At 36.4% G+C, this 26,390-nt stretch overlaps 1 protein-coding gene across 8 annotated transcripts in view; it reads left to right on the forward strand.

Annotated features, from left to right (window-relative positions):
- Nucleotides 1–26,390, forward strand: part of LOC116275848 (protein FAM227B) — a 290,793-nt gene that overhangs the window by 62,620 nt on the left and 201,783 nt on the right. For all 8 annotated transcript variants that reach the window (XM_031668708.1, XM_031668712.1, XM_031668713.1 and 5 more), the window contains one exon: nt 3,051–3,177. In XM_031668708.1, coding sequence (XP_031524568.1) covers nt 3,051–3,177 — 127 coding nt within the window. The remainder of the gene's footprint in view (nt 1–3,050; nt 3,178–26,390) is intronic.

Below are 26,390 nucleotides of genomic sequence, written 5' to 3' on the forward strand. Positions count from 1 at the left end.
GGGGGGAGGGGGGAGGGATTGCATTGGGAGTTATACCTGATGTAAATGACGAGTTGATGGGTGCAGCCGACTAACATGGCACAAGTATACATATGTAACAAACCTGCATGTTATGCACATGTACCCTACAACTTAAAGTATAATAATAATAAATAAATTAAAAAAAAAAAGACATAATACAGTAAGATATAAATAGAAACAACAAAAAGTTAAAAAGTGGGGGGACAAATTTAAAACATTGAGTTTTTATTAGTTTGTTTATGGAAATAGTGTTATGTTGTTACCAGGTTAAAATATGGGTCTTAAAATAGTATTTGCAAGCCTCATGGTAACCTCAAACCAAAAAACACACAGTAGATACACAAAAAATACAAAGCAAGAAACTAAAGCATGTCACCAGAGAAAAATCACTTTCACTACAGGAAGACAGGAACAAAGAAAGAAGGAAGAGAAGATCACAGAACAACAAGAAAATAAATAACAAAATCACAGAAGTAAGCCCTTATCAATAATAATATTGAGTGTAAGTGGACTAAACTCTAATTCAAAGACTGGCTGAATGGATGAAAAAACAAGACTCATTGTTCTATTGCTGACAAAAAACATACTTCACCTATAAAGATACACATAGACTGAAAATAAAGGTATGAAGAAAGATACTCTATGCCAATGGAAACCAAAAAGGAGGAGTTGCTATACTTATATCAGACAAAATAGACTTAAATGCAGAAACTGTAAGAAGAAACAAAGAAGGTTATTATATAATAATAAAGGGGTCAATTCAGCAAGAGGATATAACAATGGAAAAATATATGTGCAAATCAATAACGAGAAGAAATTTGGAAAGCAAACACGTGGAAATTAAACAATATGCTCCTAATGACCAGTGGATCAATGAAGAAATTAAGAAAGAATTTGAAAAATCTCTTTAAACAAATGATTATGGAAACACAACATGCCAAAATCTATGGAATAGAGTGAAAGCAGTACTAAAAGGCATATTTATAGCTGTAAGTGCCTACATCAATAAAGAACAACTTAAAAGAAACAGTCTCACCATGTGTCTTAAATAATTAGAAAAGCAAGAGCAAACCAAACCCAAAATTAGTAGAAGAAAAGAAATAATAAAGATCAGAGCAGAAGTAAATGAGATTGAAATGAAAACAACTGATAAGAAAGATCAATAAAACAAGTTTGTTTTCTGAAAAGTTAGAAAAAATTGACAAATCATTAGCCAAACTAAGTAAAAAAGGCAAGATACAAATGAAATCAGAAATGAAAAAGGAGACATTGCAACTGATACTGCAGAAAGTCAAGGAATTATTAGTCGCTACCATGAGCAACTGTATGCCAATAAATTAGAAAATCTAGAAGAAATTGACAGAGTTCTAAATATTGCCACCTCCCAAGATTGAACCAGGAACAAATTCAAATTCTGAACAAACAAAGTAATGAGATCAAAGCCATATTAAAAAGTATCCCAGTAAGGAAAAGCCCAGGACTTGCTGGCTTCACTGCTGAATTCTACCAAACATTCCAAGAAGAACTAATACGAATTCTACTCAAACTATTTCAAAGAAAAAGAGGAGGAGGGAATACTCCCAAACTCATTCTACAAGGCAGTATTATTTGGATACCAAAACTAGACAAAGGCACATCAAGAAAAGAAAAGAAAACCACAGACCAGTATCAGTGATGGATATTGATGCGAAAATCCTCAACAAGATACCGCAAACCGAATTCAACAATACATTAGAAGGATCATTCATCAATACCAAGTGGCATTTATTCCTGAAGTGGAAGGATGGTTCAACATATGCAAATCAATCAGTGTGATACATCATATGTGGTGTGGTGAAAAGGGAGCACTTTTACACTGCTGGTGGTAATGTAAACTAATAAAACAACTATGGAAAACAGTATGGGATTCCTTAAAGAACTAAAAGTAGAACTACTGTTTGATCCAGCAATACCACTACTGGGTATCTACTTAGAGGAAAAGAAGACATTATATGGAAAAGTCACTTGCACACGCATATTTATAGCAGCACAATTTGCAATTGCAAATATATGAAACCAGCCTAAATGCTTACCAACCAACAAGTGGATAAAGAAAATGTGGTGTGTGTGTGTGTGTGTGTATATATATATATATATATATGAATACTACTCAACCATTAAAAGGAATGAAATAATGGCATTCACAGCAACCTGGATGGAGCTTGGGACAATTATTCTAAGTGGAGTAACTCAAGAATGGAAAGCCAGGCATCATATGGTCTCACTTATACGCGAGAGCTAAGCTATGAGAATGCAGAGGCATGCATATAATGGACTTTGGGGACTCAGGGGAAAGGATGGGAGGGGGATCGGAATGGGAGGGACATGAGGGATAAAAGCCTACAAATTGGGTACAGTGTGCATTGCTCAGGTGATGAGTGCATCAAAATCTCAGAAATCACCACTGAAGAACTTTTCCGTGCAATCAGACACCACCTGTTCCCCAAAAACTATTGAAATCAAAATAAATTTTTAAAACAACAACAACAATCCAACCCAATAATTTCATCATCTTCTCCCTCCACTGCCTGTGACTCAGACTTACTTTCTCAATAAATTGTACTAGTGTTTATAAAAAGAAATAATCTGTTCACAAAACCTCCTTAACGTGCAATTTGACTATATAAGAAACCTGCACATGTACCCTTGAAGATAAAATGAAAGTTAAAAATATTAAATAAGTGTGTAACTAGTTTTAAAAACTAAAATTTAAAATCATAAGGAAACCAAAGAAATTTAATTTCCAGGTGGTTGGAGGGAGTGGAGAGGGTGGCATTGCTCCTTACTGAAACATATTCCAGTTCAAATTTAGCTATCAGGCATAGTGATGTACATTAATTTATATAAATGTGATTTTAGAATTTAAAAAATGGCGAATTTTTATTTGGTTAATTGTAAGGCAAATTTAAAAAATAATAATTTCTTTGGCAGCTGACATATATTAAAATTTAAAAATATAAAATTAATTTGATACGATTTTATTTTGGTAGATATATCCTGATTGTTTGGCACAAGCCATATATGCAACATTCCATGAAGCATTTCCAGAATCTAGTTACCTCTTTAATGATGAATTTAAAGAAGATCTAGGGAATACCATTTTTCTTTGGTGTTCAGGTATGAATATATCATTTAAATATTGATCATTGTTTTGGTTTTTAAAATTTTGGGGTTGCAGTATTTTATTTATTCCATCCAAAAATATTGGTAGTTCTTTTTCTCACAAAGCGTGCCATAGCAATACCCATGTGTTAAAATAAATGTTCTTTACTTTCTTCTGAAAATTTCATTTTACCATAATTAATTACTTATTAAATTTAGAAGCCAATATCTTATAAGCAATGGAATTATTATGGAAATATTATGGAAAATTGTTATGGAAATGTCACAGAAATAAAGTCATACCATGTATGTACTATATTTGGACCATACATGTTTTAAACTGCTTTTAGAATACTACTTATATTTAATTAGCAAATAATATTATTTAGGAAAAAATCTAGAAATTATTTAATTTCTCAGAGAACATTAATCAAGGAAAACCTGTTTTTTAATCACTGTGTAGGTGAAAATGGTAGGATTGAAAAGCTAAAGGAAAGTAAAACTCAATCCTAGAACATTTATCAAGAGATTTAAGTACTAGGGTTTAAAACTAAGGTTGAGAAATACAGTTTCATGTTCCTGGAATGACCTCCTGGCATTTTTTAATAAGGTTATTATTACTAACCACCAGAAGCTATTAACTGTTTTCACATAGTTCTTGTAAATATTTCTATCTAAATGTTATCTAATTTTTAAAACTGCTTAATGTCAGTTTTTACTAACCAAATCACTTTTATAAGAAAATGTTTTATACCTTATGGAGGGAGGCTTTGAGAGGTAAAGACTTGAAAATAACCCTGAGAAACCACCTATGAATACACACAGGTAAGAATCTCCTGCTAGTTATATAAAAAATCAAATTAATTCAAACATAAGAAACAAAAACGAAATGACCACAGCATTCATACAAAGATACTATAAGAAAAGAACATGATGAAGGGTAGAATAATGTTCTACAGACCTATTATGAACTGAATTGTATCTTCCCCAAAATTCATATGTTGAAGTAAATTCCTAATCTCTACTACACTTCACAATGTGACTGTATTTGGAGGTGTGATCTTTAAAGAAGTAATTAAGGTTAAATGGCATTACATGGGTGGGCTCTAATCCAATATGATTGGTGTCCTTATAAGAAGTGGGAGAGATAAATGATATGAGCAACATGGTGGATTAGGTTATATCAGCTTTTATCTCTCTCACGCACACACACAAAATAGTTAGACTGCTACCCATGAACAAAAATAGTCCTAGAAGGGCTTAAACATCATGTTTAAAACCTACAGCAATATAGTACAGCAAAACCCAATAATTGCACAGAAAGGATTTCTGGGGAGATTGACATATGTGAGACATCTGGATACAGCTAGGAACAAAGAAAGGTGGAGAATATCAGAATCAGTCATGAGGCAGGTACCATTCTGGTCTCCAGTGGCCTGCTCTGCAAAGGATCCTAGCAGCCTTTTCTACTAAGGACTTCAACAGTTCCTGAGGCAGCCACACACTCCCTGCAGCTTTCACATCAGATGTCCCCTTAGTGTTCATCCTTTTTGTCTTGAGGACACTGCTGGCTCTTGCCACTGAGGTGGTTAACCAACAGCCATTGCTGTTTTGACCTCCTGGAGAGAGAGAGAGAGACACTGCTGTGCTCCAACCTCAATAAGAAGCCACTGTTGTGCTACCCAAGGCTACTCGCATCCAAAACCATGCATGCCACAGACTCCAGAGCCACAGACACCCTTTGCATACCCACATTCTAGGCCTCAGCTTTGTTGCAGGAGCATGCATGTCCATGTTTCATATTCCAAAGTCATTTCCACAACAAGCTAGCCTGCATCTGGGACCATGGAACCACTTTTACTCCACACATGTCTGCACTTTAAACTCTAGCTCTACAGCTGCTCTACAAACACCTCATATGGACACCAGAGCCACTGCTGCAGCAGCTGCATCTGCATTGTGGACTCGAGAGCAACAGTAAATGTGCACATGCCCATGCTCTGGACCCCAGATCCCAGGGCAAACACCTGCACCCATGACACTGGACCCACTGCAACACCACCTCGGATTCCTGAGCTCTGCATGGATTTATTCTCCAGACCTCATTTTCTCGTTTCTCCAAAAGTTCACATGCCTCACACACCATTATTAATCCTGCTACAAAGGAACCTGCACCACAGGCACCAATGTCCCTACTGCCCCAGACCCTGGAGCCACTGACTCTTCATGTGTATTCATACTCCAAATCCTGGCACCATGGCCACTTTGTGGGCACTGGGCATCAGACACTGATGCCACCACCACCACCACGAGGATGCCCACAAACTGAACCTGGCATTTTTAGGAATATCTGTGGGCATGAATTCCACTATGGGAGAAAAAGAGATTAGTAATATCCCAGCAGCCTTTCTAACTGAAGACCCTAACAACCCTCACAGCCATCGCAAACACCGCTAGCCTTGGCGACTGAGGATGCTGCAATTTTCACTGACGCTGACTTCATCTGACAGAGCTGCATGCGGAGTGTAAGCTGTTGCATGCTCACCAAGCCAGAAACATGACACCTCACCTAGCCAATGCCTTCACATCCACCTATAGTTGAAGCTCTTTCCCCACCAAAACCAACATGTAAATTCTGGAAGAGGTGACTGCACCATCAAATGTGCAGACATTAATGCAAAGCAAAAAGAAACAAGGAAAACAAAGAAACATGATACCAGCAACAGAATGCAATAATTTTCTAGTAACCCAAAATAAATGGATACTCAATAATTTCCTGATAAAGAATTCAAAATAATTGCTTTAAGGAAACTAAGTGAACTAAAAGAAAACACAGATAGACAACTAAACAATAGAAAAAGATACTTGAACAAAATGAGATCAATAAAGAAATAGGAATTAAAAAAACCGGAACTCTGGAGCTTAAGAATACAGTGAATGAAATAAAAAATGCAATAGACAGTGTCAACAGCAGACTTGATCAAGCAGAAGAAAGAATCTGTGAACTCTAAGACAGGTCAATTGAAAGTATCCAGTTAGAGGAGCAAAGGAAAAAAGAATGAAGAAAGGCTACAGGGTTTATAGGAAACCATTGAAAGAGTTAAATTTTACATTGCAACATTTTTAGATGAAAAGAGAGAAAGGGGCAGGACCTGAAGCCTTGACCCACTGGAGCATTTGCACCCCCTGGTACCCAAAGTGAAACAGCACCCCACCCCTTGGGGACCCAAAGTCTCAGCCTACCAGAGCATCCTCCTTCTCCAGTGCCAAAGCTGAGACAATGCTCCACCTTCCAGGGACCCTAAGCTTAGGTCCCCCAGAGCAGTTGTGCCTTCTGGGGCCAAACTGATGAAGTGCTCCATGTTCCACGGAATCAGAAGCTTGGCTGAGCTGTTCTTGTCATCTTCATGTTAAGTAGGCTGAGGAAAAGGAGGAAAAAGAGGGATTGGTCTTGGCGGTGGTAGAGGCAGATGAAAATCCATATGTAAGTGAACCCAAGTACTTCAATTTATATTCTTCAGGTGTCAACTGCATAATCAGACTCTCTCCTGACTTGCAAAGTTTTTGTTGAAAAATCCACTGAAAGCCACCACTTTCCCTTGTATGTGAGGAACTTTCTTTCCCTTATTGCTTTCAAAATTTTTTGTCCATGATTTTTTTATTAACAGTGCAATTTTATTGACTAGTACCTTCATGTTGTACATTAGATCTTTAGACTAGTTCATCCTACATATGTGCTCCTTCATAACCTCTAACCTATATCTTCCCACTCATGCTCTACCCCACCCACCTTGCCTGGTCCCAGTAACCAATGTTTTATTCTTTATTTCTGTATCTTTGATTTTTCTTATTTTCCAAATATCAGTGAGATCATGAAATATTTTTATTTCTGTGTCTGGCTAATTTCACTGGATTATTCCTTCCAGGTTCTACATTGTGGGGCAAATGACAGGATCTCCGTTTTTAAAATGCAGAATAATATTCTGTTTTACATATACACCAAAATATTTTTATCCATTCATTAATCAGTAAGCACTTAGGCTGTTTCTATACCTTGGCTATTGTGAAGAATGCTGCAATGAACATGGGAGTGCAGATACCCTTATGATGTGGTGATTTCATTTCCTTTGAGTAATATACCCAAAAGTGAGATTGCTGGGTCACATGGTAGTTCTGTTTTAAATTTCTTTAGGAACTCTCATACTGTTTTCCTCAATAGCTACATCAGTCTACATTCTTACCAATAGTGTACAAGGGTTCCCATTTATGCACACGCTTACCAAATTTGTTTGTCTCTTGAATTTTTTTTTTTTTTTTTGAGACAGAGTCTCGCTCTGTCGCCCAGGCTGGAGTGAAGGGCGGGATGTCGGCTCACTGCAAGCTCCGCCTCCCGAGTTTATGCCATTCTCCTGCCTCAGCCTCCCGAGTAGCTGGGACTACAGGCGCCTGCCACCACGCCTGGCTAGTTGTTTGTTTTTGGTTTTTTTTTTTTTGTATTTTTTTAGTAGAGACGGGGTTTCACCGTGTTAGCCAGGATGGTCTCGATCTCTTGACCTCGTGATCCGCCTGTCTCGGCCTCCCAAAGTGCTGGGATTACAGGCTTGAGCCACCGCACCCGGCCTCTTGACTTCTTAATAGCCATTCTATGTGAGGTAATATTCATAGTGGTTTTAATTTGCATTTCCCTAAAAATTAATGATGTTGAGCACCTTTTCATATACCTGCATGTATTTTCATATATTTCTATGTCTTCTTTGAAGGAATATCTATTCACGTCACTGGCTTGTTAATTGGGTTGTTTTCTACTTTGAGTTGTATGAATTCTTTATAAATTATAGATATTAGTTAGTAGATAGTAGTAGTTATATTATCTGTCAATATATTTTCCTAATTCATAGGTCGCCGTTTCATTTCATTGATTATTTTCTTTGATGTACAGAAGACATTTAGTTAGATATTGTCCCATTTGTTTATTTTTGCTGTTGTAGCCCAGGCTATTGGTATGATATCCAAATATTCATCACATATGTCAGTGTCAAGAAGCTATTGCCCTATGTTCTCATTTAGAAGTTTTATAGCCTTATGTCTTACATTTAGGTAGCCTATCCATTTTTTGTGGAGTTTTTGAGTGGCATAAAATAACGGTCCATTTCATCCTTTTGCATGTGGAAATTCAGTTTTCCCAGCACCATTTATTGAAGAAACTATCTTTTCCTGATTGTATTCTTTTGGTGCCCTTGTCAAAAATTAGTTCACCGCATATGTTTGTCATTTATTTCTGGGCACTGTATTCTATACCACTGATCTCTGTGTCGGTGTTCGTGCCAATACCATAGTTTTTTAAAATTATTATTTCTATAGCTTTTTAATGCAATTTTAAATCAAGAGGTTTATTGCCTACAACTTTTTTTTTTCTCATAATTGCTTTGCCCTCTCAGGATATTTTGTGTCTCTATACAAATTTTAGAATTGTTTATTCTATTTCTGTGAAGAATGTCATTAAGATTTGGTTAGAGATTGTGTTGGCATTGTATACAGGTTTGGGTAGCATGGACATGTTAACCATATTGATTCTTCTGATACATAGCATGGGATATCTTTATTGTTGTCTTCTTCAATTTCTTTCTTCAGTGTCTTACAATATTCAGTCTGCAGATTTTTCACCTCCTTAGTTAAATTTATTCTTAAATAGTTATTTTTGACACTCTTATTAAATGGAATTTTTAAATATCTTTTTTGGATAGTTTGTTGTTAATATATAGAAATGCAATTGATTCTTGTATATTGATTTAGTATTCTGTAACTTTGCAGAAATCACTTAGTCAGTTCTAACTTTTTTGAGAACGCTTTAGGATTTTCTGCAGATACAATCATGTAATCTGTAAATACAGATAATTTTATGTGTTCCTTTCCCATTTTCATGTTTTTTCATTTTCTTTTTCTTTTTTTGTCTGATAGCCCTTGCTAGTACTTGCAGCACTGTGTTAAAGAGAAATGCCAAGAGAGAGTATCCTTGTCTTGTACTGGATCTTAGTGGAAAAGTGTTCTGGTTTTTCCAATTGATTATAATGTTAGCCATGGGTTTTTCATAAATGGCCTTCATTACGTTTAGGAAATTTATTTCTACATCTAAACTGGTGAGAGTTTTTATCCAAAAAAAGAATGTTGAGCTTTATCAAATGGTTTTTTTTTGCATCAATTAATATGATCATGAGGCTATCATAATTGATTCTATTGGTATGATGTGTCACATTGATTGAATTACATTTATTAAACCAGCCTTGCGTGCTAGGGATAAAACCCACTTGATGATGTATAATCTTTTTCATGTGTTTTTAAATTTGGTTTGCTAAGATCTTATTAAGGATTTTTACATCATTGTTCATCAGAGAAATTGACCTGTAGTTTTCTTGTGGTATCTCTGTCTGGTTTTGGTACCAAGGTGATGCTGACCTCACTAAGTGTGTTTGGGAGTATTCTCTCTAGTTTTATTTCCAGAGTTTAAAGAGTATTGATACTAATTCTTCTTTATATGTTTGTTTAGTAGAATTCACCCCTAAAGCCATCTGGTGTTGGGCTCTCCATTGTTGGGAGGTTTTTAATTACCTCTTCAATGTCTTTATTTGTTATTGGTATGTTCCAGCTTCCTCTTTCTTCCTGATTAATATTAATAGGTTGCATTTTTCTAGGTATTTGTCCATTCCATTTAGGTTTTTTCAATTTGCTGGCATATGATTATTTATAATAGTCTCATAATTCTTTTTATTTCAGAGGTATCGTAATGTCTCCACTTTCCTTTTTATTTTATTTGAATATTCTCTTTTTTTAGTCTTGCTAAAGGTTTGTCCATTTTATTTCCTCAAAAAATGAACTCTTAGTTTTATTGAGTTTTTAGATGATTTTTCTATTCTCTATTTGCTTTGTTTCTGTTCTGATTTTGGTATTTCCTTCCTTCTGCTAACTTTGATTTTAATTTGCTCTTGTTATTTTAGTTCCTTAAGGAATAATGTTAGGTTATTTATTGGGAATTTTTTTTTCATATAGGCATTCACAGCTGTACATTTCCAACTCAGAGCTCCATTTGCTGCATCTCACAGGTTTTAGTATGTCATGTTTCCATTTTCCTTTGTTCCAAGGTTTTCTTTAACTTCGCTTTTGATTTCTTCCTTGACCCATTGGCCAAGATTACATTGATTTCCAGATATTTTTTAATTTTCCCACATTCCTCATTATTAACTTGTAGTTTCCAGCCATTGTGATTGAAAACAATACTAGATATGATTTCAAACTTCTTAAATTTATTAAAATTTATTTGTGGCCTAACATATGGTCTATCCTAGAGAATGTCCCATTTGCATAAGACAGAAAAGTATAATCTACTGCTGTTGGATGGAATGGTCTGTATATGTCTGTTATCACGGTGCAATCCAGTAATTTCATTATTAATCTTCTGTCTTCTTAGTTTATCCAATGTTGAAAGCAGAGTATTAAAGTCTCTTGTTACTATTGTATTGCTATTCATTTCTCATCTCATGTCAAATAATCTTTGGTTTATTTAGGCATTCTGATGTTGGGTGCATATATACTTTTAATTGTTACATCCTCTTGATAAATTGATCCCTTTATCATTAAAAAATAATGTTATTTGTCCCTTGTGACAGTTTTTGGCTTAAAGTCTACTTTGTTTTGCTATGGTATGAGTGTTCTTGCCAAACTCATGTGGAACCTTATTTCTCAGCACGGTAATATTGAGAGGTGAAAGTTTAAGTAGAGTTTATTAGGAGGTGTCTGAATCACTTGGGTTCTACCTGCAGAGGTGACTTGCTGTTGGTCTTAAGGTAGTGAGTTCTTGCTCCCATGAACCTGAAATGGTTCTTCCTGTGAGTGTGTTACGATATCAAAATAGACTGTTGTAATTATAATAGGATTTATGTAAGTCACATGGTAACTACAAAGTAAAAACCTACAGTAGACCCGCAAAAGACACAGAAAAGAATCAAATTATACAGCCAGAGAAAATAATAAAATCACAAAGGCAGACAGCAAGAAAGTAATAAATGAGCAAAGGATCTACCAAACAACCAGAAAATGAAAAACAAAATGGTAGGAGTAAGTCTTTATATGTCAATTACATTGAATTTAAATGGATTACAATCTCCAGTCAAAAGATAGAGGGGCTGAATGGATTAAAAGACAATACCCAACTATATGCTGCCTACAAGAGACTTATTTCAGCTTTGAGGATGCGCTTAGACAGAAAGTTACAAGAGGAAAACAGATAATCCACCCAAATGTTAATAAAAGAGAGTGAGAAAAGCTCTGCTTCTATCAGATAAAATGGACATTAAAACAAAAACTTAAAAAAGAGACAAAGAGGTTATTCATATAATAATAAAGTGGTCAATTCATAAAGAGGATATAACAATTGTAAATACATACGCACTAGATATTGGAGCACCTAAATATATAAAGCAAATATTAACAGAACTGAAGGAAGAAGTAGACTACAATGCAATAATAATAGGAGACTCTAAGACCCTATTTTCAAAAAATTGATAGATCATCTACAGAGAAAACTAATAGGGAAACAAAGGACTTGACAACACTCTAGACAAAATGGACCTAACAGACATATACAGAACATTCCATCCAAAGCAGCAGAATGCACATTTTTATCATGTGCACACAAAACATTTTCCAGTATAGATCATATGGTGGGCCACAAAACAAGTGTTAACCACTTTAAGGAGACTGAAATCACATCAAGCATCTCTTCTGACCACAATGACATGAAATTAGAAATCAGTAATAGGAAGAGAACTGGAAAATTTATAAATATATGGAAACTGAATACCCATTGGGTCAAGGAATAACTCAAAAGGAAAATCAAAATATCTTGAGGCAAAAATGAAAATGGAAGCAATATATCAAAACTTAAGGAATACAACAAAAGCAATTGGAGGATGTACCATTGATGGAGCAGTGGGGGGTCACATACAAATGTGCACCACAAACTGTTTTAAACATAAAAAATTTAGGGAGTTTTATTCACATGAGCCTTTCTTTAGTGATTACAAGTGGCTATATACTAGCCAAATAAAATATGAAAAAGATTATATGGTTTGTACATATGAAGATTTGTAAAGATAAATGTAAATATTTTGGTGAATGAGCGTAAATTGTTTTTTCTTCTTATTTAACTTTGTAGTTAGAGCTGTGTGACTCTATGATCTTAGAAAAATCATATCTTTTTTTGATCTGTTTACTTTGTAAAGTTGTTCTGGCTAAACAATAAAATAGTTTTTTGAGAATTCTAGTATTTTTAATATTGTTGAATATTAATTACTATTATAATTGGAAAAATTCTGTAAATGCTTTTTTTTTTTTAAGAAGATATGGGATACTTGATGCTTTTTGCATTATTCTGGAACAATTTTCATTGCTCTTTTCTCCAGACTATTTTGTCTAATTTTCCACCAAAGAAGCAATGATTTTATTTGCAATTTTTACTTGACAAAAATATTCGTGCATTAATTTTGCTTTTATTGTCATTACTTTCTCTCAGTCTTTTTACATGATTGTTTTCTGTTCTTTTTTAACTTACAGAGCTGAAAGCTTTGTACATTATTTTCATATTTATTGCTTAGTGTAAAAGATTCAAGGCTATGAGTTTACCCCTCAGTAAACCTTTATTTATATCTCATGATGTTTAACTATAAAAACTATAATTTTTTCACCACAGACTTTCTTCATTATATAACTCTAATCCCCAAAAATGTGTCAAATAGCAAATTTTCAAATAGTCGCAACTAACATTTCATAATTTAATTGAGAGGAATATCAATGTGCTCCCAAGCCACTCAAAAACCCCAACCTGCTTCCCTTAATATCTATTATCATTTATCTATTATATATAGATAATCCCTTAAATATCTATATAGTATTATGTATATTATATATAGATATTCTCTTAAATATCTATATAATAACCCACCAAGGATTTCTTCATAAGTCTTTTAATAGACAAAGTAACTACCTGTTTATCCAGTAACAAACTTATTAATGGATATGTTTTTTTGGCAATATTCAACAACAATGTACAATAATGGCCACAAATTATATTTCCCTTCTTAAGGCAATGAATAAGTCCTAAAATGTAAATGAACAATGAAATATATAGTAAACATATTGAGTATATTATCTAAATTGTGCCAGGGTTGCACATTCTCTCAGGCATTTGGCAGAGAGAAACATTGGGACTCTTCGAGGACTAAACCCACAGTCTAAAGACAGGCAAGATGATGGGAGTAATGAACAATGCTTTTAAACAGCAAAAGCATGAGACATGATCCTTTCTGGAAAATAGCTGATGTACAAGTGCAGCATTAGCTATATCTTCTCACCTAGGCTCCCAAGAAATCTAAACATTTTCACAATGAATAAGATATTTTGTGTTTTTATATTCAGAAATGGAATTTTGATTTTAAATATTTGCAAGTTGTTATAAAGAATATTCAAATCTTGAAGATTTCTGATAGTGAGAGATATCTTATTTTCCTACACTTTAAACATTTTATTACTGATTTTTAAATTTTTGTATGATTATTTTTTAACATTATTTTACTGAAATCTAATATACATCCAGTACATTACACAAATCTGTAGAGTGTGCCTTGATACATAGCATATAACATATATAAACATACACAATACATAATATATATACACAGACATACATACATGAATCAACATACACATCAAGGTACAGAACATTTCCACCATGTAGTTGCAATTTGGTTTGTATTTTTACCTAAGAATCTTTCAAAATAGTGCTTTTAGTGGCAAATAATTTCATGTTTATAATTATTAGTTTACACTTATTAATATTATCTTAAACACTGTGGCCTGTGTATTATCCTTGTATTTTAGAATGTATTGAGTTGTTCTTGTCATGTAATAATGCATAGTAAAACATTATAAATGGAATCTAATGACTTGAAAACTAAAGAATATTCTCTGTTGGAAATAGAATTCTATGTATTATATTTGTGATTCTATAGAATGCTGTACACTTGTGCTTCTGTAGGGTTTTCTTTATATTTATATTTCTTTATATTTATAGTAGTTTTAATATGTGTTGCACTTTTAATTAATACAAATATATTTTCTTCTATTAAAACTCAAATAAGTTTACAAATAAGAAAAATATTCTCTTTTATGTCTAACATGTATCTTTACTTGAACAGTTTAGATACATTTCTTATTCTTCTTTTTACAATAAATATGTTTTTGGTATTTTAGCTACTAATAATTTAACATTGGAGCAATTTTATAGATACATACAATTCAATTTTTTCTAGCCTTTCATTATAGTTCTATTACAACAGAGGCAAACAAATTAATTTCACTTTTACCCAATGGTATCTCAAAAAAAGTTAACTTTTTTTTCTTGCAGAAAGAATCTCTTAGTTGCTTGCCATAATTATTTTGATATCTTCAGATTAATTCTACTGGTCATAACCTTATAAAACTTCCTGAAACAAGATCAGTTTTTGTTTACTTTAGTTAGAACTACCTATTCTGCTATTTAAGTAGTATAGATCATTTATATTAGTGTTCTTGCTAGGCAGTTTGTATGTGGAATGATTTTATTGATGCTTTGAAGTATGCTTTGAAGACCCATAGGAGTGGCCTAAAGTAAACATTCCAAACTGAATTTACCACAGGATTTCAAAACCATTCTGTGTAAATCTCCTAGATAATTGATATTGCCTCATCTCCATCTGTTACATATATTATTTTCTAAATACATAATAGAAATCAATTAAAAGCATAATAATTGCAAAAAAGTATTAAAATTGTATTTGTAGATGATATGATATATCCATGGAAGACTCTAGACAGTCAATAGTAAAACTAATTTGAACAAAAGGGTTTCATAAGATAGCCACATATAAAAACTTAAGGGTGAATGATTAAACAAACTATGGTGCTTCTGTGCCATGGAAAACTACTCAGCAATGAAAAGGGAATGGATTATGGATATATGAAATAACTTGGATAAGTCTCTAAAGAATTATGCTGAGTGAATAAAGTCAGTGCCAAAAGTTCATATACTATTTGATTTCATTTATATAACAATCTTCAAATTACAGAAATTGGGAAAAGATTAGTACTAGCCAAGATTTAGAGATGAGAGAAGAAACTGGGAAGGAAAAAGAGTAAGTGTGGATATAAGCAAGCAATTTGAGAGATACTTGTGATGGATCTGTTCTGTATCTTGATTCTATCAATGTCTGTATCCTAGTGTGATATTGCACTATAGTTTTACAAGGTGTTACCATTGTGGGAAACTGAGTAAAAAGTATGGAGTATCTCCTTGTATTATTTCTGGCAACTGTATGTATATCTACAATTATATCAAATAAGTTTAATTTAAAAAAATCAAACCTGCATTTTCTTTTGTGTGTATGTTGTCTTTTAGATTATTTTAGATTATTTTTGATGCAGGTACATGTGCAGGTTTATCACATAGGTATATTGTGTAATGGTGATATTTGGGCTTCTAGTAAACCCACCACCCAAATAGTAAACACTGTACCCAATAGTTCATTTTTCAACTCTGACCCTCCTCTCAGCCTCCCCTCTTTTGGAGTCCCCAGTGTCATTTGTTATGTTTATATCCATGTGTACCCATTGTTTGGTTCCCACTTACAAGTGAGAATATATGGTATTTGGTTTACAGTTTCTGGGTTATTTCATATAGAATAATTACATCTAGCTCCATCTACATTGCTGCAAAAACATGATTGTATTCCCTTTTATGGCTGCATAGTATTCCATGTTGTATATATTCCATATTTTCTTTATCTGATCATCCATTGATAGACACTTAGGTTTATTCCAAGACTTTGCTATTGTGAATAGTGTTGTGATAAACATGAGTGCAGGTGTCTTTTTTGTATAGTGATTTGCTTTCCTTTAGGTTTATACTCAGTAGTAGGACTGCTGGACTCAATGGTAGTTTTATTTTTAATTCTTTGAGAAATCTCCGTGCCTTTTCCCATAGGGGTTACTGTATTATACATTCCCATCAATGGTGTGTGTTACCTTTTCTCTACATCTTTACCAATATCTGTTATTTTTTGATTTTTTGATAATAGCCATTCTGATTGGTTTGAGATGGTATCTCATTGTGGTTTTAATGTGCTCCTCTGATAATCAGTGATGTTAAGCATTTTTCCTTATGTTTGTTGGTTGCTTTTATGTTTTCTTTTGAGAAATGTCTGTTCATGTCCTTTGTCCGCTTTCTAATGGAGTGTTTTTCTCTTGTTGAGTTGTTTGTAGATTGTGAAAATTAGTCCTTTGTCAGAGGCACAATTTGCAAATACTTTTTCTCATTCTGTAGATTGTCTGTTTACTCTGTTTATTATTTCTTTTGCTGTGCAGAAGGTTTTTAGTTTACATCTCACGGGTCTGTTTTGTTTTCATTGCCTTTGCCTTTGAAGTCTTAGTCATGAATTCTTTGCCCAGGACAATGTCAAGAAGAGTTATTCCTAGTTTTTTTTTCTGGAATTATTTTGTAGTTTCAGTTCTTATATTTTAGTCTTTATCTTAGGTTAATTCTTGCATATGATGAGAGATAGGGGTCCAGTTTCATTTGCTGCATATGGCTATCCAGTTTTCCCAGCACCATTTATTGAATAGGTGTTCTTTCTCTATTGTTTATTTTCGTAAAGATCAATTGGTTGTAGATATGTGGGTTTATTTATAGGTTCTCTATTTTGTTTCATTGATCTATGTTTCTGTTGTACCAGCACTATGTTATTTGGGTTACTGTAGCTTTGTAGTTTAACTTGAAGTCATGTGATGTGATGTGATACTTCCAACTTTGTTGTTTTTGCTGAATTGCTTTGGATTTACAGGCATTTTTTCATTCCACATTAATTTTAGAGTTGCTTTTTCTAATCCTGTCAAAAAAAGACATTAGTAATTTGATAGGAATTGCATTGAATCAGTAGATTGCTTTGGGCATCATGGTCATTTTAATGATACTGATTCTTACAACCCACGAACATGTGATTTTTTAAATTCATTTGTGTCTTCTGTGATTTCTTTCATCAGTGTTATGTATTTCTCTTTGTAGAGATCTTCCACTTTCTTAGTTAAGTGTATTCCTAGGTATTTAATTTTTGTGTATATGTCTGTTGTAAATGGGACTGAGTTTTGATTTGGTTTTAGCTTGAACATTATCAGTGTATAGAAATGCTACTGATTTCTGTACATTGTTTTATTTCCTGAAACCTAACTGCAATCATTTATTAAATCTATGAGCCTTTTGGAGGAATATTTAAGGTTTTCTAGGTAAAAGATGATGTCGTAGCAAACAAATAATTTGACCTTTTTTCCAGTTTGGGTGTCTTCTATTATTTCTGTCTTGCCTGAGTTTTCTGGACAAACTTCCAGTACAGTGTTGAATAGGAGTGGTGAGAGCATGCATCCTTGTCTTATTTTGGTTCTCATGGGGAATGTTTCCAGCTTTTTCCCATTTAGTATGATGTTGGCTGTGTGTTTGATGGTTCTTACTATTTTGAGGTATGGTTCCTTGGATAACTGAAGGGATGTTGGATTTTGCTAAATGCTTATTCTGCATATATTGAGATGATTGAGTGGTTTTTGTTTTTAATTCTGTTGTTATAGCATATCACAGTATTGATTTTCATATTTTGAGCCATGCTTACATCACTGGAATAAAACCCACTTGACGGTGATGCATTATCTTTTTGGATGTGCTACTGGAATCAGTTTGCTGGTTGTTTTTTTGAAAATTTTTACATCCATGTTCATCAGAGATATTGGACTGTAGTTTTCTTTTTTACGGTGTCCTTACCTGATTTTGGTACTGGGTGATACTAGTTTTGTAGAATCAGTTTGATGAGATTCCCTCGATGTTTTGGAATAGTTTCAATAACATTGAAACTAGCTCTTAGAACGTCTGGTGACATTTGGCTATGAATTTGTCTGGTCCTAGGCTTTTTTTTTTTTTTTTAATTGATGCAATTTTATTACTCCTTCTTGATCTGTTCAGAATTTTTATTTCTTCCTGGTTCAATCATGAGAGGTTGTATATTCCCCCAAATTTTTCCATTTCTCCTAGGTTTTCTACTTTGTACACATAGAGATGTTCAAAATAATCTCTGATGATCCTTTGTATTTCTCTGATATCAGTGGTAAGTCAGTTTTATCATTTCTGACTGTGCTTATTTGAATCTTCTCTCTTTTTTTGCTTGATAAATCTACCTAGTGGTCTATCAATCTTGTTTCTCCTTTCAAATAACCAACTTCTCATTTCATTAATACTTTGTATCACTTTCTTAATCTCAATTACATTTACTTCTGTTCTGATCTTTGTGATTTATTTTCTTCTTGTAGCTTTGGGTTTAGTTTCTTCTTGTTTTTTTAGTTCCTTGAGGTACAATGTTAGGTTGTTAATTTGAGATCTTGATATTTTTGATGTTGGCATTTAACACTGTAAACGTTACTCTCAGCACAGATTTTACCGTATCTTAGATGTTTTGGTATATTGTGTGTGTGCTTCATTGATTTCAAAAATTTTTTATTGCTTTCCAAATTTCATATTTTACCCAAAAGTCCTTCAGGAGCAAGTTGTTTCGTTTCCCTGTAGCTTTGAGAGTTCATCTTGTGATTGATTTTTAATTTTATTCCACTGTGGTCTGATAAGATACTTGATACAATTTCAGATTTTAAAATTTATTGAAACTTGCTTTATTGTTAAGCATCTGGTCAGTTTTGGAAAATGTTCCATATGCTGATGAGAAAAAAATGTGTTTTTTACAATTGTTGGGTAGAATCTTCTTTAAATGTCTATTAGGTTCATTTGGTCTAGAGTCAAGTTTAAGTCCAGAGTTCCTTTCTTGATTTTCTACCTTGATGGTATCTAGGCCTGTCAGTGGCGTGTCGAAGTCCTCCACTATTATTATATTGCTGTCCATCTCTTTTCTAAGGTTTAGTGTTCTTTGTTTTATGAATCTTTGTGCTCCAGGGTTGGCTTCATATATATTTAAGATTGTTATTGAATTGAACCCTTTAATATTATATAATGTCCTTCTTTGTCTTTTTTTTACCATTGTTGTTTTAAAGTCTGCTTTATTTGATTTAAGAGTAACTACTCCTGTTCATTTTTGTTTTCTGTTATATGTGTGTGTGTGTGTGTGTATGTGTGTATATATATATATATATTTCTGCACCCTTTAACTTTGAGTCTCTAGGTATCTGTACACATTTGATGGGTCTGTTATTGGCAGGTCCTGTAAAACTGGTCTAATGGTGACAAATTACCTTAGTGTTTCATTTCTCCTTCATTTAGGAAGCTCAGTTTGGCAGCATGTAAAATGATTGGCTGGTTTATTAGTCTGTTTTCATGCTGCTAATACAGACATATTCGAGATTGGGTAATTCATACAGGAAAAAGTTTTCATAGACCTACAGTTCCACATGGCTTTGGAGGCCTCACAATCATGGCAGAAGGCAAGGAGGAGCAAGTCATGTTTTACATGGATAGCAGCAGGCAAAGAGAGAACTTTGCAGGGAAACTCCTGTTTTTAAAACCATCAGATCTCATGAGACTTATTCACTATCCCAAGAACAGCAGGGAAAAACCTGCCCGCATGATTCAATTACCTCCCACTGGGTCCTTCCCACGACATGTGGGAATTCAAGATGAGATTTGGGTGGGGACACAGCCAAACCGTATCATTTTACCCTGATTCCCTCCCAAATCTCATGTCCTCACATTTCAAAACCAATAATGCCTTCCCAACAGTCCCTCAAAGTCTTAACTCATTTCAGCATTAACTCAAAGGTCCACAGTCCAAAGTCTCATCCAAGACAAGGCAAGTCCCTTCTGCCTGCGAGCCTGTGAAATCAAAAGCAAGTTAGTTACTTCCTAGATACAATGGGAGTACAGGCATTGGGTAAATACAGCCATTCAAAATGGGAGAAATTGGCCAAAACAGAGGGGCTACGGGCCCCATGCAAGTCTGAAATCCAGTGGAGGAGTCAAATCTTAAAGCTCCAAACTGATCTCCTTTGACTCCATGTCTCACATCCAGGTCACACTGATGCAAGAGGTGGACTTCCACGGCCTTGGGCAGCTCCACACCTGTGGCTTTGCAGGGTATATCCCTCCTCGAGGCTGCTTTCACCAGCTGACGTTGAGTGTCTGTGGCTTTTCCAGGTGCACAGTGAAGGCTGTCAGTGGATCTACCATTCCAGGGACTGGAGGACAGTGGCCCTCTTCTCACAGTTCCACTAGGCAGTGCCCTAGTAGGGACTCTGTGGGGGCTCTGACCCCACATTTTCCTTCTGCACTGCCCTAGCAGAGGTTCCCCATGAGGGTCCCTCCCATACAGCAAACTTCTGCCTGGGCATCCAGGCATTTCCATACATCCTATGAAATCTAGGCAGAGGTTCCCAAACCTCAATTCTTGACTTCTGTGCACCTGCAGGCTCAACACATGAGGCTGCCAAGGCTTGGGACTTCTACCCCCTGAACAAACCACCTGAGCCCCTTTATGCTATGACTGGAGTGGCTGGAACACAGGGAACCAAGTCCCTAGGCTACACAGAGCAGAGAGTACTGGGCCCAGCTGACAAAACCATCTTTCCCTTCTAGGCCTCCAAGCCTGTGATAGGAGGGGCTGCCATGAAGACCTCTGACTGCCCTGGAGACATTTTCCCCATTGTCTTGGGGATTAACATTTAGCTCTCCGTTACTTATGCAAATTTTGTGGCTGCCTTGAATTTCTCTTTAGAAAATGGGATTTTCGTTTCTATTTCATCATCAGGCTGCAAATTTTTTGATCTTTTGTGCTCTGTTTCCCTTTGAAACTGAATGCTTTTAACAGCGTCCAAGTCACATCTTGAATGCTTTGCTGCTTAGAAATTTCTTCTGCCAAGTAACCTAATTCATGTCTCTCAAGTTCAAAGTTCCACAGATCTCTAGGGCAGGGCCAAAATGCCACCAGTCCCTTTGCTAAAATATAACAAGAGTCACCTTTGCTCCAGTTCCCAACAAGTTCCTCATCTCCATCTGAGACCACTTCAGACTGGATTTTATTTTCCATATCACTATTAGCATAAAAATGCTGATAGTGAAAGCCATTCAACAAATTTCTAGAAAGTTCCAAACTTCCTCACATCTTCCTGTCTTCTGGGCCCTCCAAATTGTTCCAACCTCTGCCTGTTACCCAGTTGCAAAGTCTCTTCCACATTTTTTGTTATTTTTTTAGCAGTGCCCCACTATACTGGTACCAATTTACTGAATTAGTTTGTTTTTGTGTTGCTAATAAAGACATACGTGAGATTGGGTAATTTATACAGGAAAAAGATTTAATGGACTTAGAGTTCTACATGGCTGGGGAGACCTCACAATCATGGTGGAAGGCAGGGAGAAGCAAGCCATGTCTTACATGGATGGCAGCAGGCAAAGAGAGCGCTTATGCAGGGAAACTCCCATTTTTAAAACTATCAGATCTTGTGAGACTTATTCACCATCCCAAGAACAGCAGGGAAAAACCTACCCTGATGATTCAATTACTTCCCACTGCAACCCTCCCACAACATGTGGGCATTGAAGATGAGATTTGGATGGGCCAAGCCAAACCATATCAGCTGGCTTTTTGTTTTCTTTAAGAAGTGTCTGTGTTTAAAGACACTTCTTTAAACGCTGTAAGTGTCTTGAAGACACTTCTTTAAGAAGACTAACCCTAGGCCCTCTCTTCTAGCTTCAAGGTTTCTGCTTAGAAGTCTGCTGTTAGTCTGATGAGATTTTCTTTATAGTTGATTTGCTGCTTCTCTACATCTGCTCTTAAGATTTTTTCTTTCACATTGAAGAGAGTAAAAGAAAGAGAGTCTGAGTACTGTATGGAGAGTAGAGATGGAGAGTCTGATTACTGTATGCTTTAGTGAAGATTGTTTTGTATAGTATCTCCCAGGTGTCCTTGAATTTCTTGTATTTGGATGTGTTCATCTGTAGCAAGATCAGGGAAATTTTCCTGAATTATTCCCTCAAATATGTTTTCAAATTCCTTTTTCTTCTTCTCCCTCAGAAATGTTTATAAGTCATAGGTTTGGTTGCTTTACATAATCCCGTATCTCTTAAAGACTTCATTCATTTTTAAAAATTATTTCTTTTTTTTTTTTTTTTTTGGTATGATTGGGTTAATTTGAAAGACTAGTTTTCAAGCTCTGAAATTTTTTTCTTCTACTTGGTCTAGTCTATTGTTAAAGCTTTAAACCGTATTTTGAAATGGTTTCAAAGAGTTTTTTATTTTTAGAAGTTCTGTTGGTTCCTTAAAATATATCTATTTCATCTTTCATATTCTGAATTTTTTATCTGTGTTGTTTTTCAACTTTATCTTGGGTCTTATTGAGCTTCCATACAATCCATATTTTGAATTCTTTATGTGTCATTTTAGAGTTTTCATTTGGTTCATATACATTACTAGATAAATTAGTGTGATTCCTTTTTAGGGATGTCAAAACACTCTGTCTTATTTGCTTCCAGAGTTTTTGCACAGAATCCTTCTCAACTGAAGAAGCTATCACTTCTTATTTTTAAATTTGCTATCATTTAGATGGGACTTTTAAATTTTTTATTCTTTTCTCCTTTGTGAGTCTGACTGTAGTGTATGTTGTGTATGATCATTTTGGTTTGTTCCTGGGTGATCTCCAGGGACTAAGACACTGTTATGTGTTCCTTGCTTATAGATAGTTTCCGGACATGATTTTCTCAAATGGCTCTTGTTGTAGCTGTGTATTGGTGTGTGAGCTGACTCACTGTCTTCTGTGGGGCTGAGAGTGTGGACATCTTAGGAAGCTTATCTCCTGCCCTAGCATGGTGTACTTCAGCAGGTTATATGGTGGTGCAGTTCAGTCCCAAGTACAGTAGGTGGTGCTTAAGAGTGGAAGCCAGATCACCCTCCAGTATCTTGATAATGAGTGGAAATGCGGCCCTGATACGGGTGGTGGAGGGAGTTCATGGTTGAATGTGCTGAGGTCTGGGGTGGAGAAATTGGGTGGGGGCTGCACCATCTCCTCATCTTTGGCAGGTAGAAATACAATTTGCTTTCCTATCATGCCCCTGTCATAGGGCTTGCAAGCTTCAGTTAAAATAGATTCTGTTCTTTATCTCAAGACCACAATGTGACTAGGTCCACAGAAAATGCCCGTCTAGTAGCCCCCAAAATGGCTTGGGGAGGAACCTCTCTCCTGAGCTCCAAACAGCTCTGCAGCTGGTCTGCACTCTGTTGCAGGAAGGGGAGATGAGCCCTCCCTTTGTGCAAGCTCAGGTGGCAGCAGGCACACTTTCAGGGAGGTGTAACTGACACAAATAGCATAGGAAAGGCTGTCTCCAAGTTCCTTTGCTTTAGTTCCCAGTGGGGAAATCCTTGGCTATATCCATAGCTGTAGAGAAGGGGAGTAAGAGATAAACCCCTCTCCATGTCCATTCTCAGTCACTGGTGCTGTCCTTTTGCTAGGCAGAACAACATTGCCCCTTTCAGAGATCACCACACACTCATGTTTCCTTTGTTTCAAATGGCACTTTAATGGGCTGTACTCCCCCTTTTCCTTGGGGTAGCCCATGCTGAGGGCTAGGTCTCCAGGAATCCTGCAGCTCCCTAGGGTCTTGCTGGTTCCCTGTGATTGCCAAAGTCAGAGTGTGTTCCAGAGCATGTTTCCAGGTGATCTGGTGATGCAACAGCACAGGGCTAAGATTCCCTGGATGAGAGAGTGTCCCACAACAAGTGTACAAGCAGTATGGCACCCACCACCTCAATTCAGGTTTGAGGGGGGTGTGAACACACATGCACAATCTGGCCACCCTGTGCTCCACCCCCAGGAAGTTCCCATGTCACCTCCAACAGCATTGCTTGGGCTCACAAGGGAAGAGAGACTCTGACAATTCAGTGGTCAGCAGTCTGTCTTGGGGTGAGGGGAGCAAAGAAATATTTCCACCTATCCTTTCAGTGGGACTTCAAGTTCTCCAGGCATCAATCTTTACCAGATTCTTGCTGTCTTCCTTTCCTGCAGCCCAGCTTCTTCCTGGGGGGTTGATATGGTTTGGCTGTGTCCCCACCCAAATCTCATATTGAATTGTAGCTCCCATGTGTCATGGGAGGGACTTGGTGGGAGGTAATTGAATCATGGGGATGAGTTTTTCCCATGCTGTTCTCATGATAGTAAGTAAGTCTCACAAGATCTGATGGTTTAAAAAAGGGCAGCTCCCCTTGCCCATGCTGTCTCTTGCCAGCCACCATGTAAGATGTACCTTTGCTCCTCCTTTGCCTTCCACCATGATTATGAGGTCTCCCCGGCCATGTGAAACTGTGAGTTTATTAAACCTTTTTCTTTATAATTTACCCAGTCTCAGGTATTTCTTCACAGCAGTATGACAACAGACTATACAGTAAATTGGCACCAGGAGAGCAGGGTACTACTATTAAGATACCCAAAAATGTGGAAGCGACTTTGGAACTGGATAACAGGCAGAGAGGTTAAAACAGTTTGGAGGGCTCAGAAGAAAACATAAACATATGGAAAAGTTTGGAACTTCCTAGAGACTTGGAGGGCTCAGAAGACAGGAAGATGTGGGAAAGTTTGGAATTCCTAGAGATTTGTTGAATGGCTTTGACTATCAGCATTTTGATGCTGATAGTGATATGGACAATAAAGTCCAGGATGAGGTGGTCTCAGACGGAGATGAGGAATTTATTGGGAACCGGAGCAAAAGTGTTTCTTGCTATGCTTTAGCAAAGAGACTGATGGTATTTTCCCCCTACCTTAGAGACCTGTGGAACTTTGAACTTGAGAGAGATGATTTAGAGTATCTGGCAGAAGAAATTTCTAAGCAGCAAAGCATTCAAGATGTGACTTGGGTGCTCTTAAAAGCATTCAGCTTTATGTATTCACAAATATATGGCTTGGAATTGGAACTTATGTTTAAAAGGGAAGCAGAGCATAAAAGTTCAGAAAATTTGCAGCCCAATAATGCAACAGAAAAGAAAAACCCATTTTCTGAGGAGAAATTGAAGCCAGCTGCAGGAATTTGCATAAGTAATGAGGAGCCAAGTGTTAATTGCCAAGACAATGGGAAAAACATCTCCAGGGTATGTCAGAGGTCTTCACAGCACCCCTCTCATCACAAGCTGGGAGGCCTAGGAAGAAAAAGTGGTTTCGTGGGCTGGGTCCAGTGCCTTGCTGCTTTGTGCAGTCTTGGAACTTGGTGCCCTGTGTCCCAGCCATGGCTAAAAGGGGGCCAACATACAATGTACAGCTTAGGTCATTGCTTCAGAGGGTGCAAGCCTTGGTGGCTTACACATGGTGTTGGGCCTGCAGGTGCACAGAAGTTAAGCATTGGGGTTTGGTACCCTCTGCCTAGATTTTAGAGGATCTATGGAAATGCCTGGATATCCAGGCAGAGGTGTGCTGCAGGGGTGGAACCCTCATGGAGAACCTCTGCAAGGGCAGTGTGAAAGGGAAATGTGTGGTGAGAGTCCCCACACAGAGTCCCCACTGGGGTACTGCCTAGTGGAGCTGTGAGAAGAGGGTCACTGTCCTCCAGACCCCAGAATGGTAGCTCCACTGATAGCTTGCACCATGTGCCTATAAAAGCCACAGACACTCAATGCCAGCCCATGAAAGCAGCCAAGAGGGAAGCTGTACCCTGCCAAGCCACAGGGGTGAAGCTGCCCAAGGCCATGGGAGCCCATCTCTTGCACCAGCATGACCTAGATGTGAGACATGGAGTTATAGGAGATCATTTTGAAGCTTTAAGATTTGACTGTCCTGCTGGATTTCAGAGTTGCATGGGGCCTGTAGCCCCTTCATTTTGGCCAATTTCTCCCATTTGGAACAGGTGTATTTACCCAATGCCTGTACCCCCATTTTATCTAGGAAGTAATTAACTTGCTTGTGGTATTACAGGCTCAGAGTCAGAAGGGACTTGCTTTGTCTCAGATGAGATTTTGGACTGTAGACTTTTGAATTAATGGCAGAATGAGTTGATACTTGGGGGAACTGTTGCAGGGGCATGATTGTATTTTGAAATGTCAGGACATGAGTTTTGGGAAGGGGCCAGGTGTGGAATGATATGGTTTGGCTGTGTCCCCACCCAAATCTCATCTTGAATTGTAGCCCATAATCCC

This window comes from Papio anubis, chromosome 7 (genome assembly GCF_008728515.1).
Source record: "Papio anubis isolate 15944 chromosome 7, Panubis1.0, whole genome shotgun sequence".
Taxonomy (NCBI): Eukaryota; Metazoa; Chordata; class Mammalia; order Primates; family Cercopithecidae; genus Papio; species Papio anubis.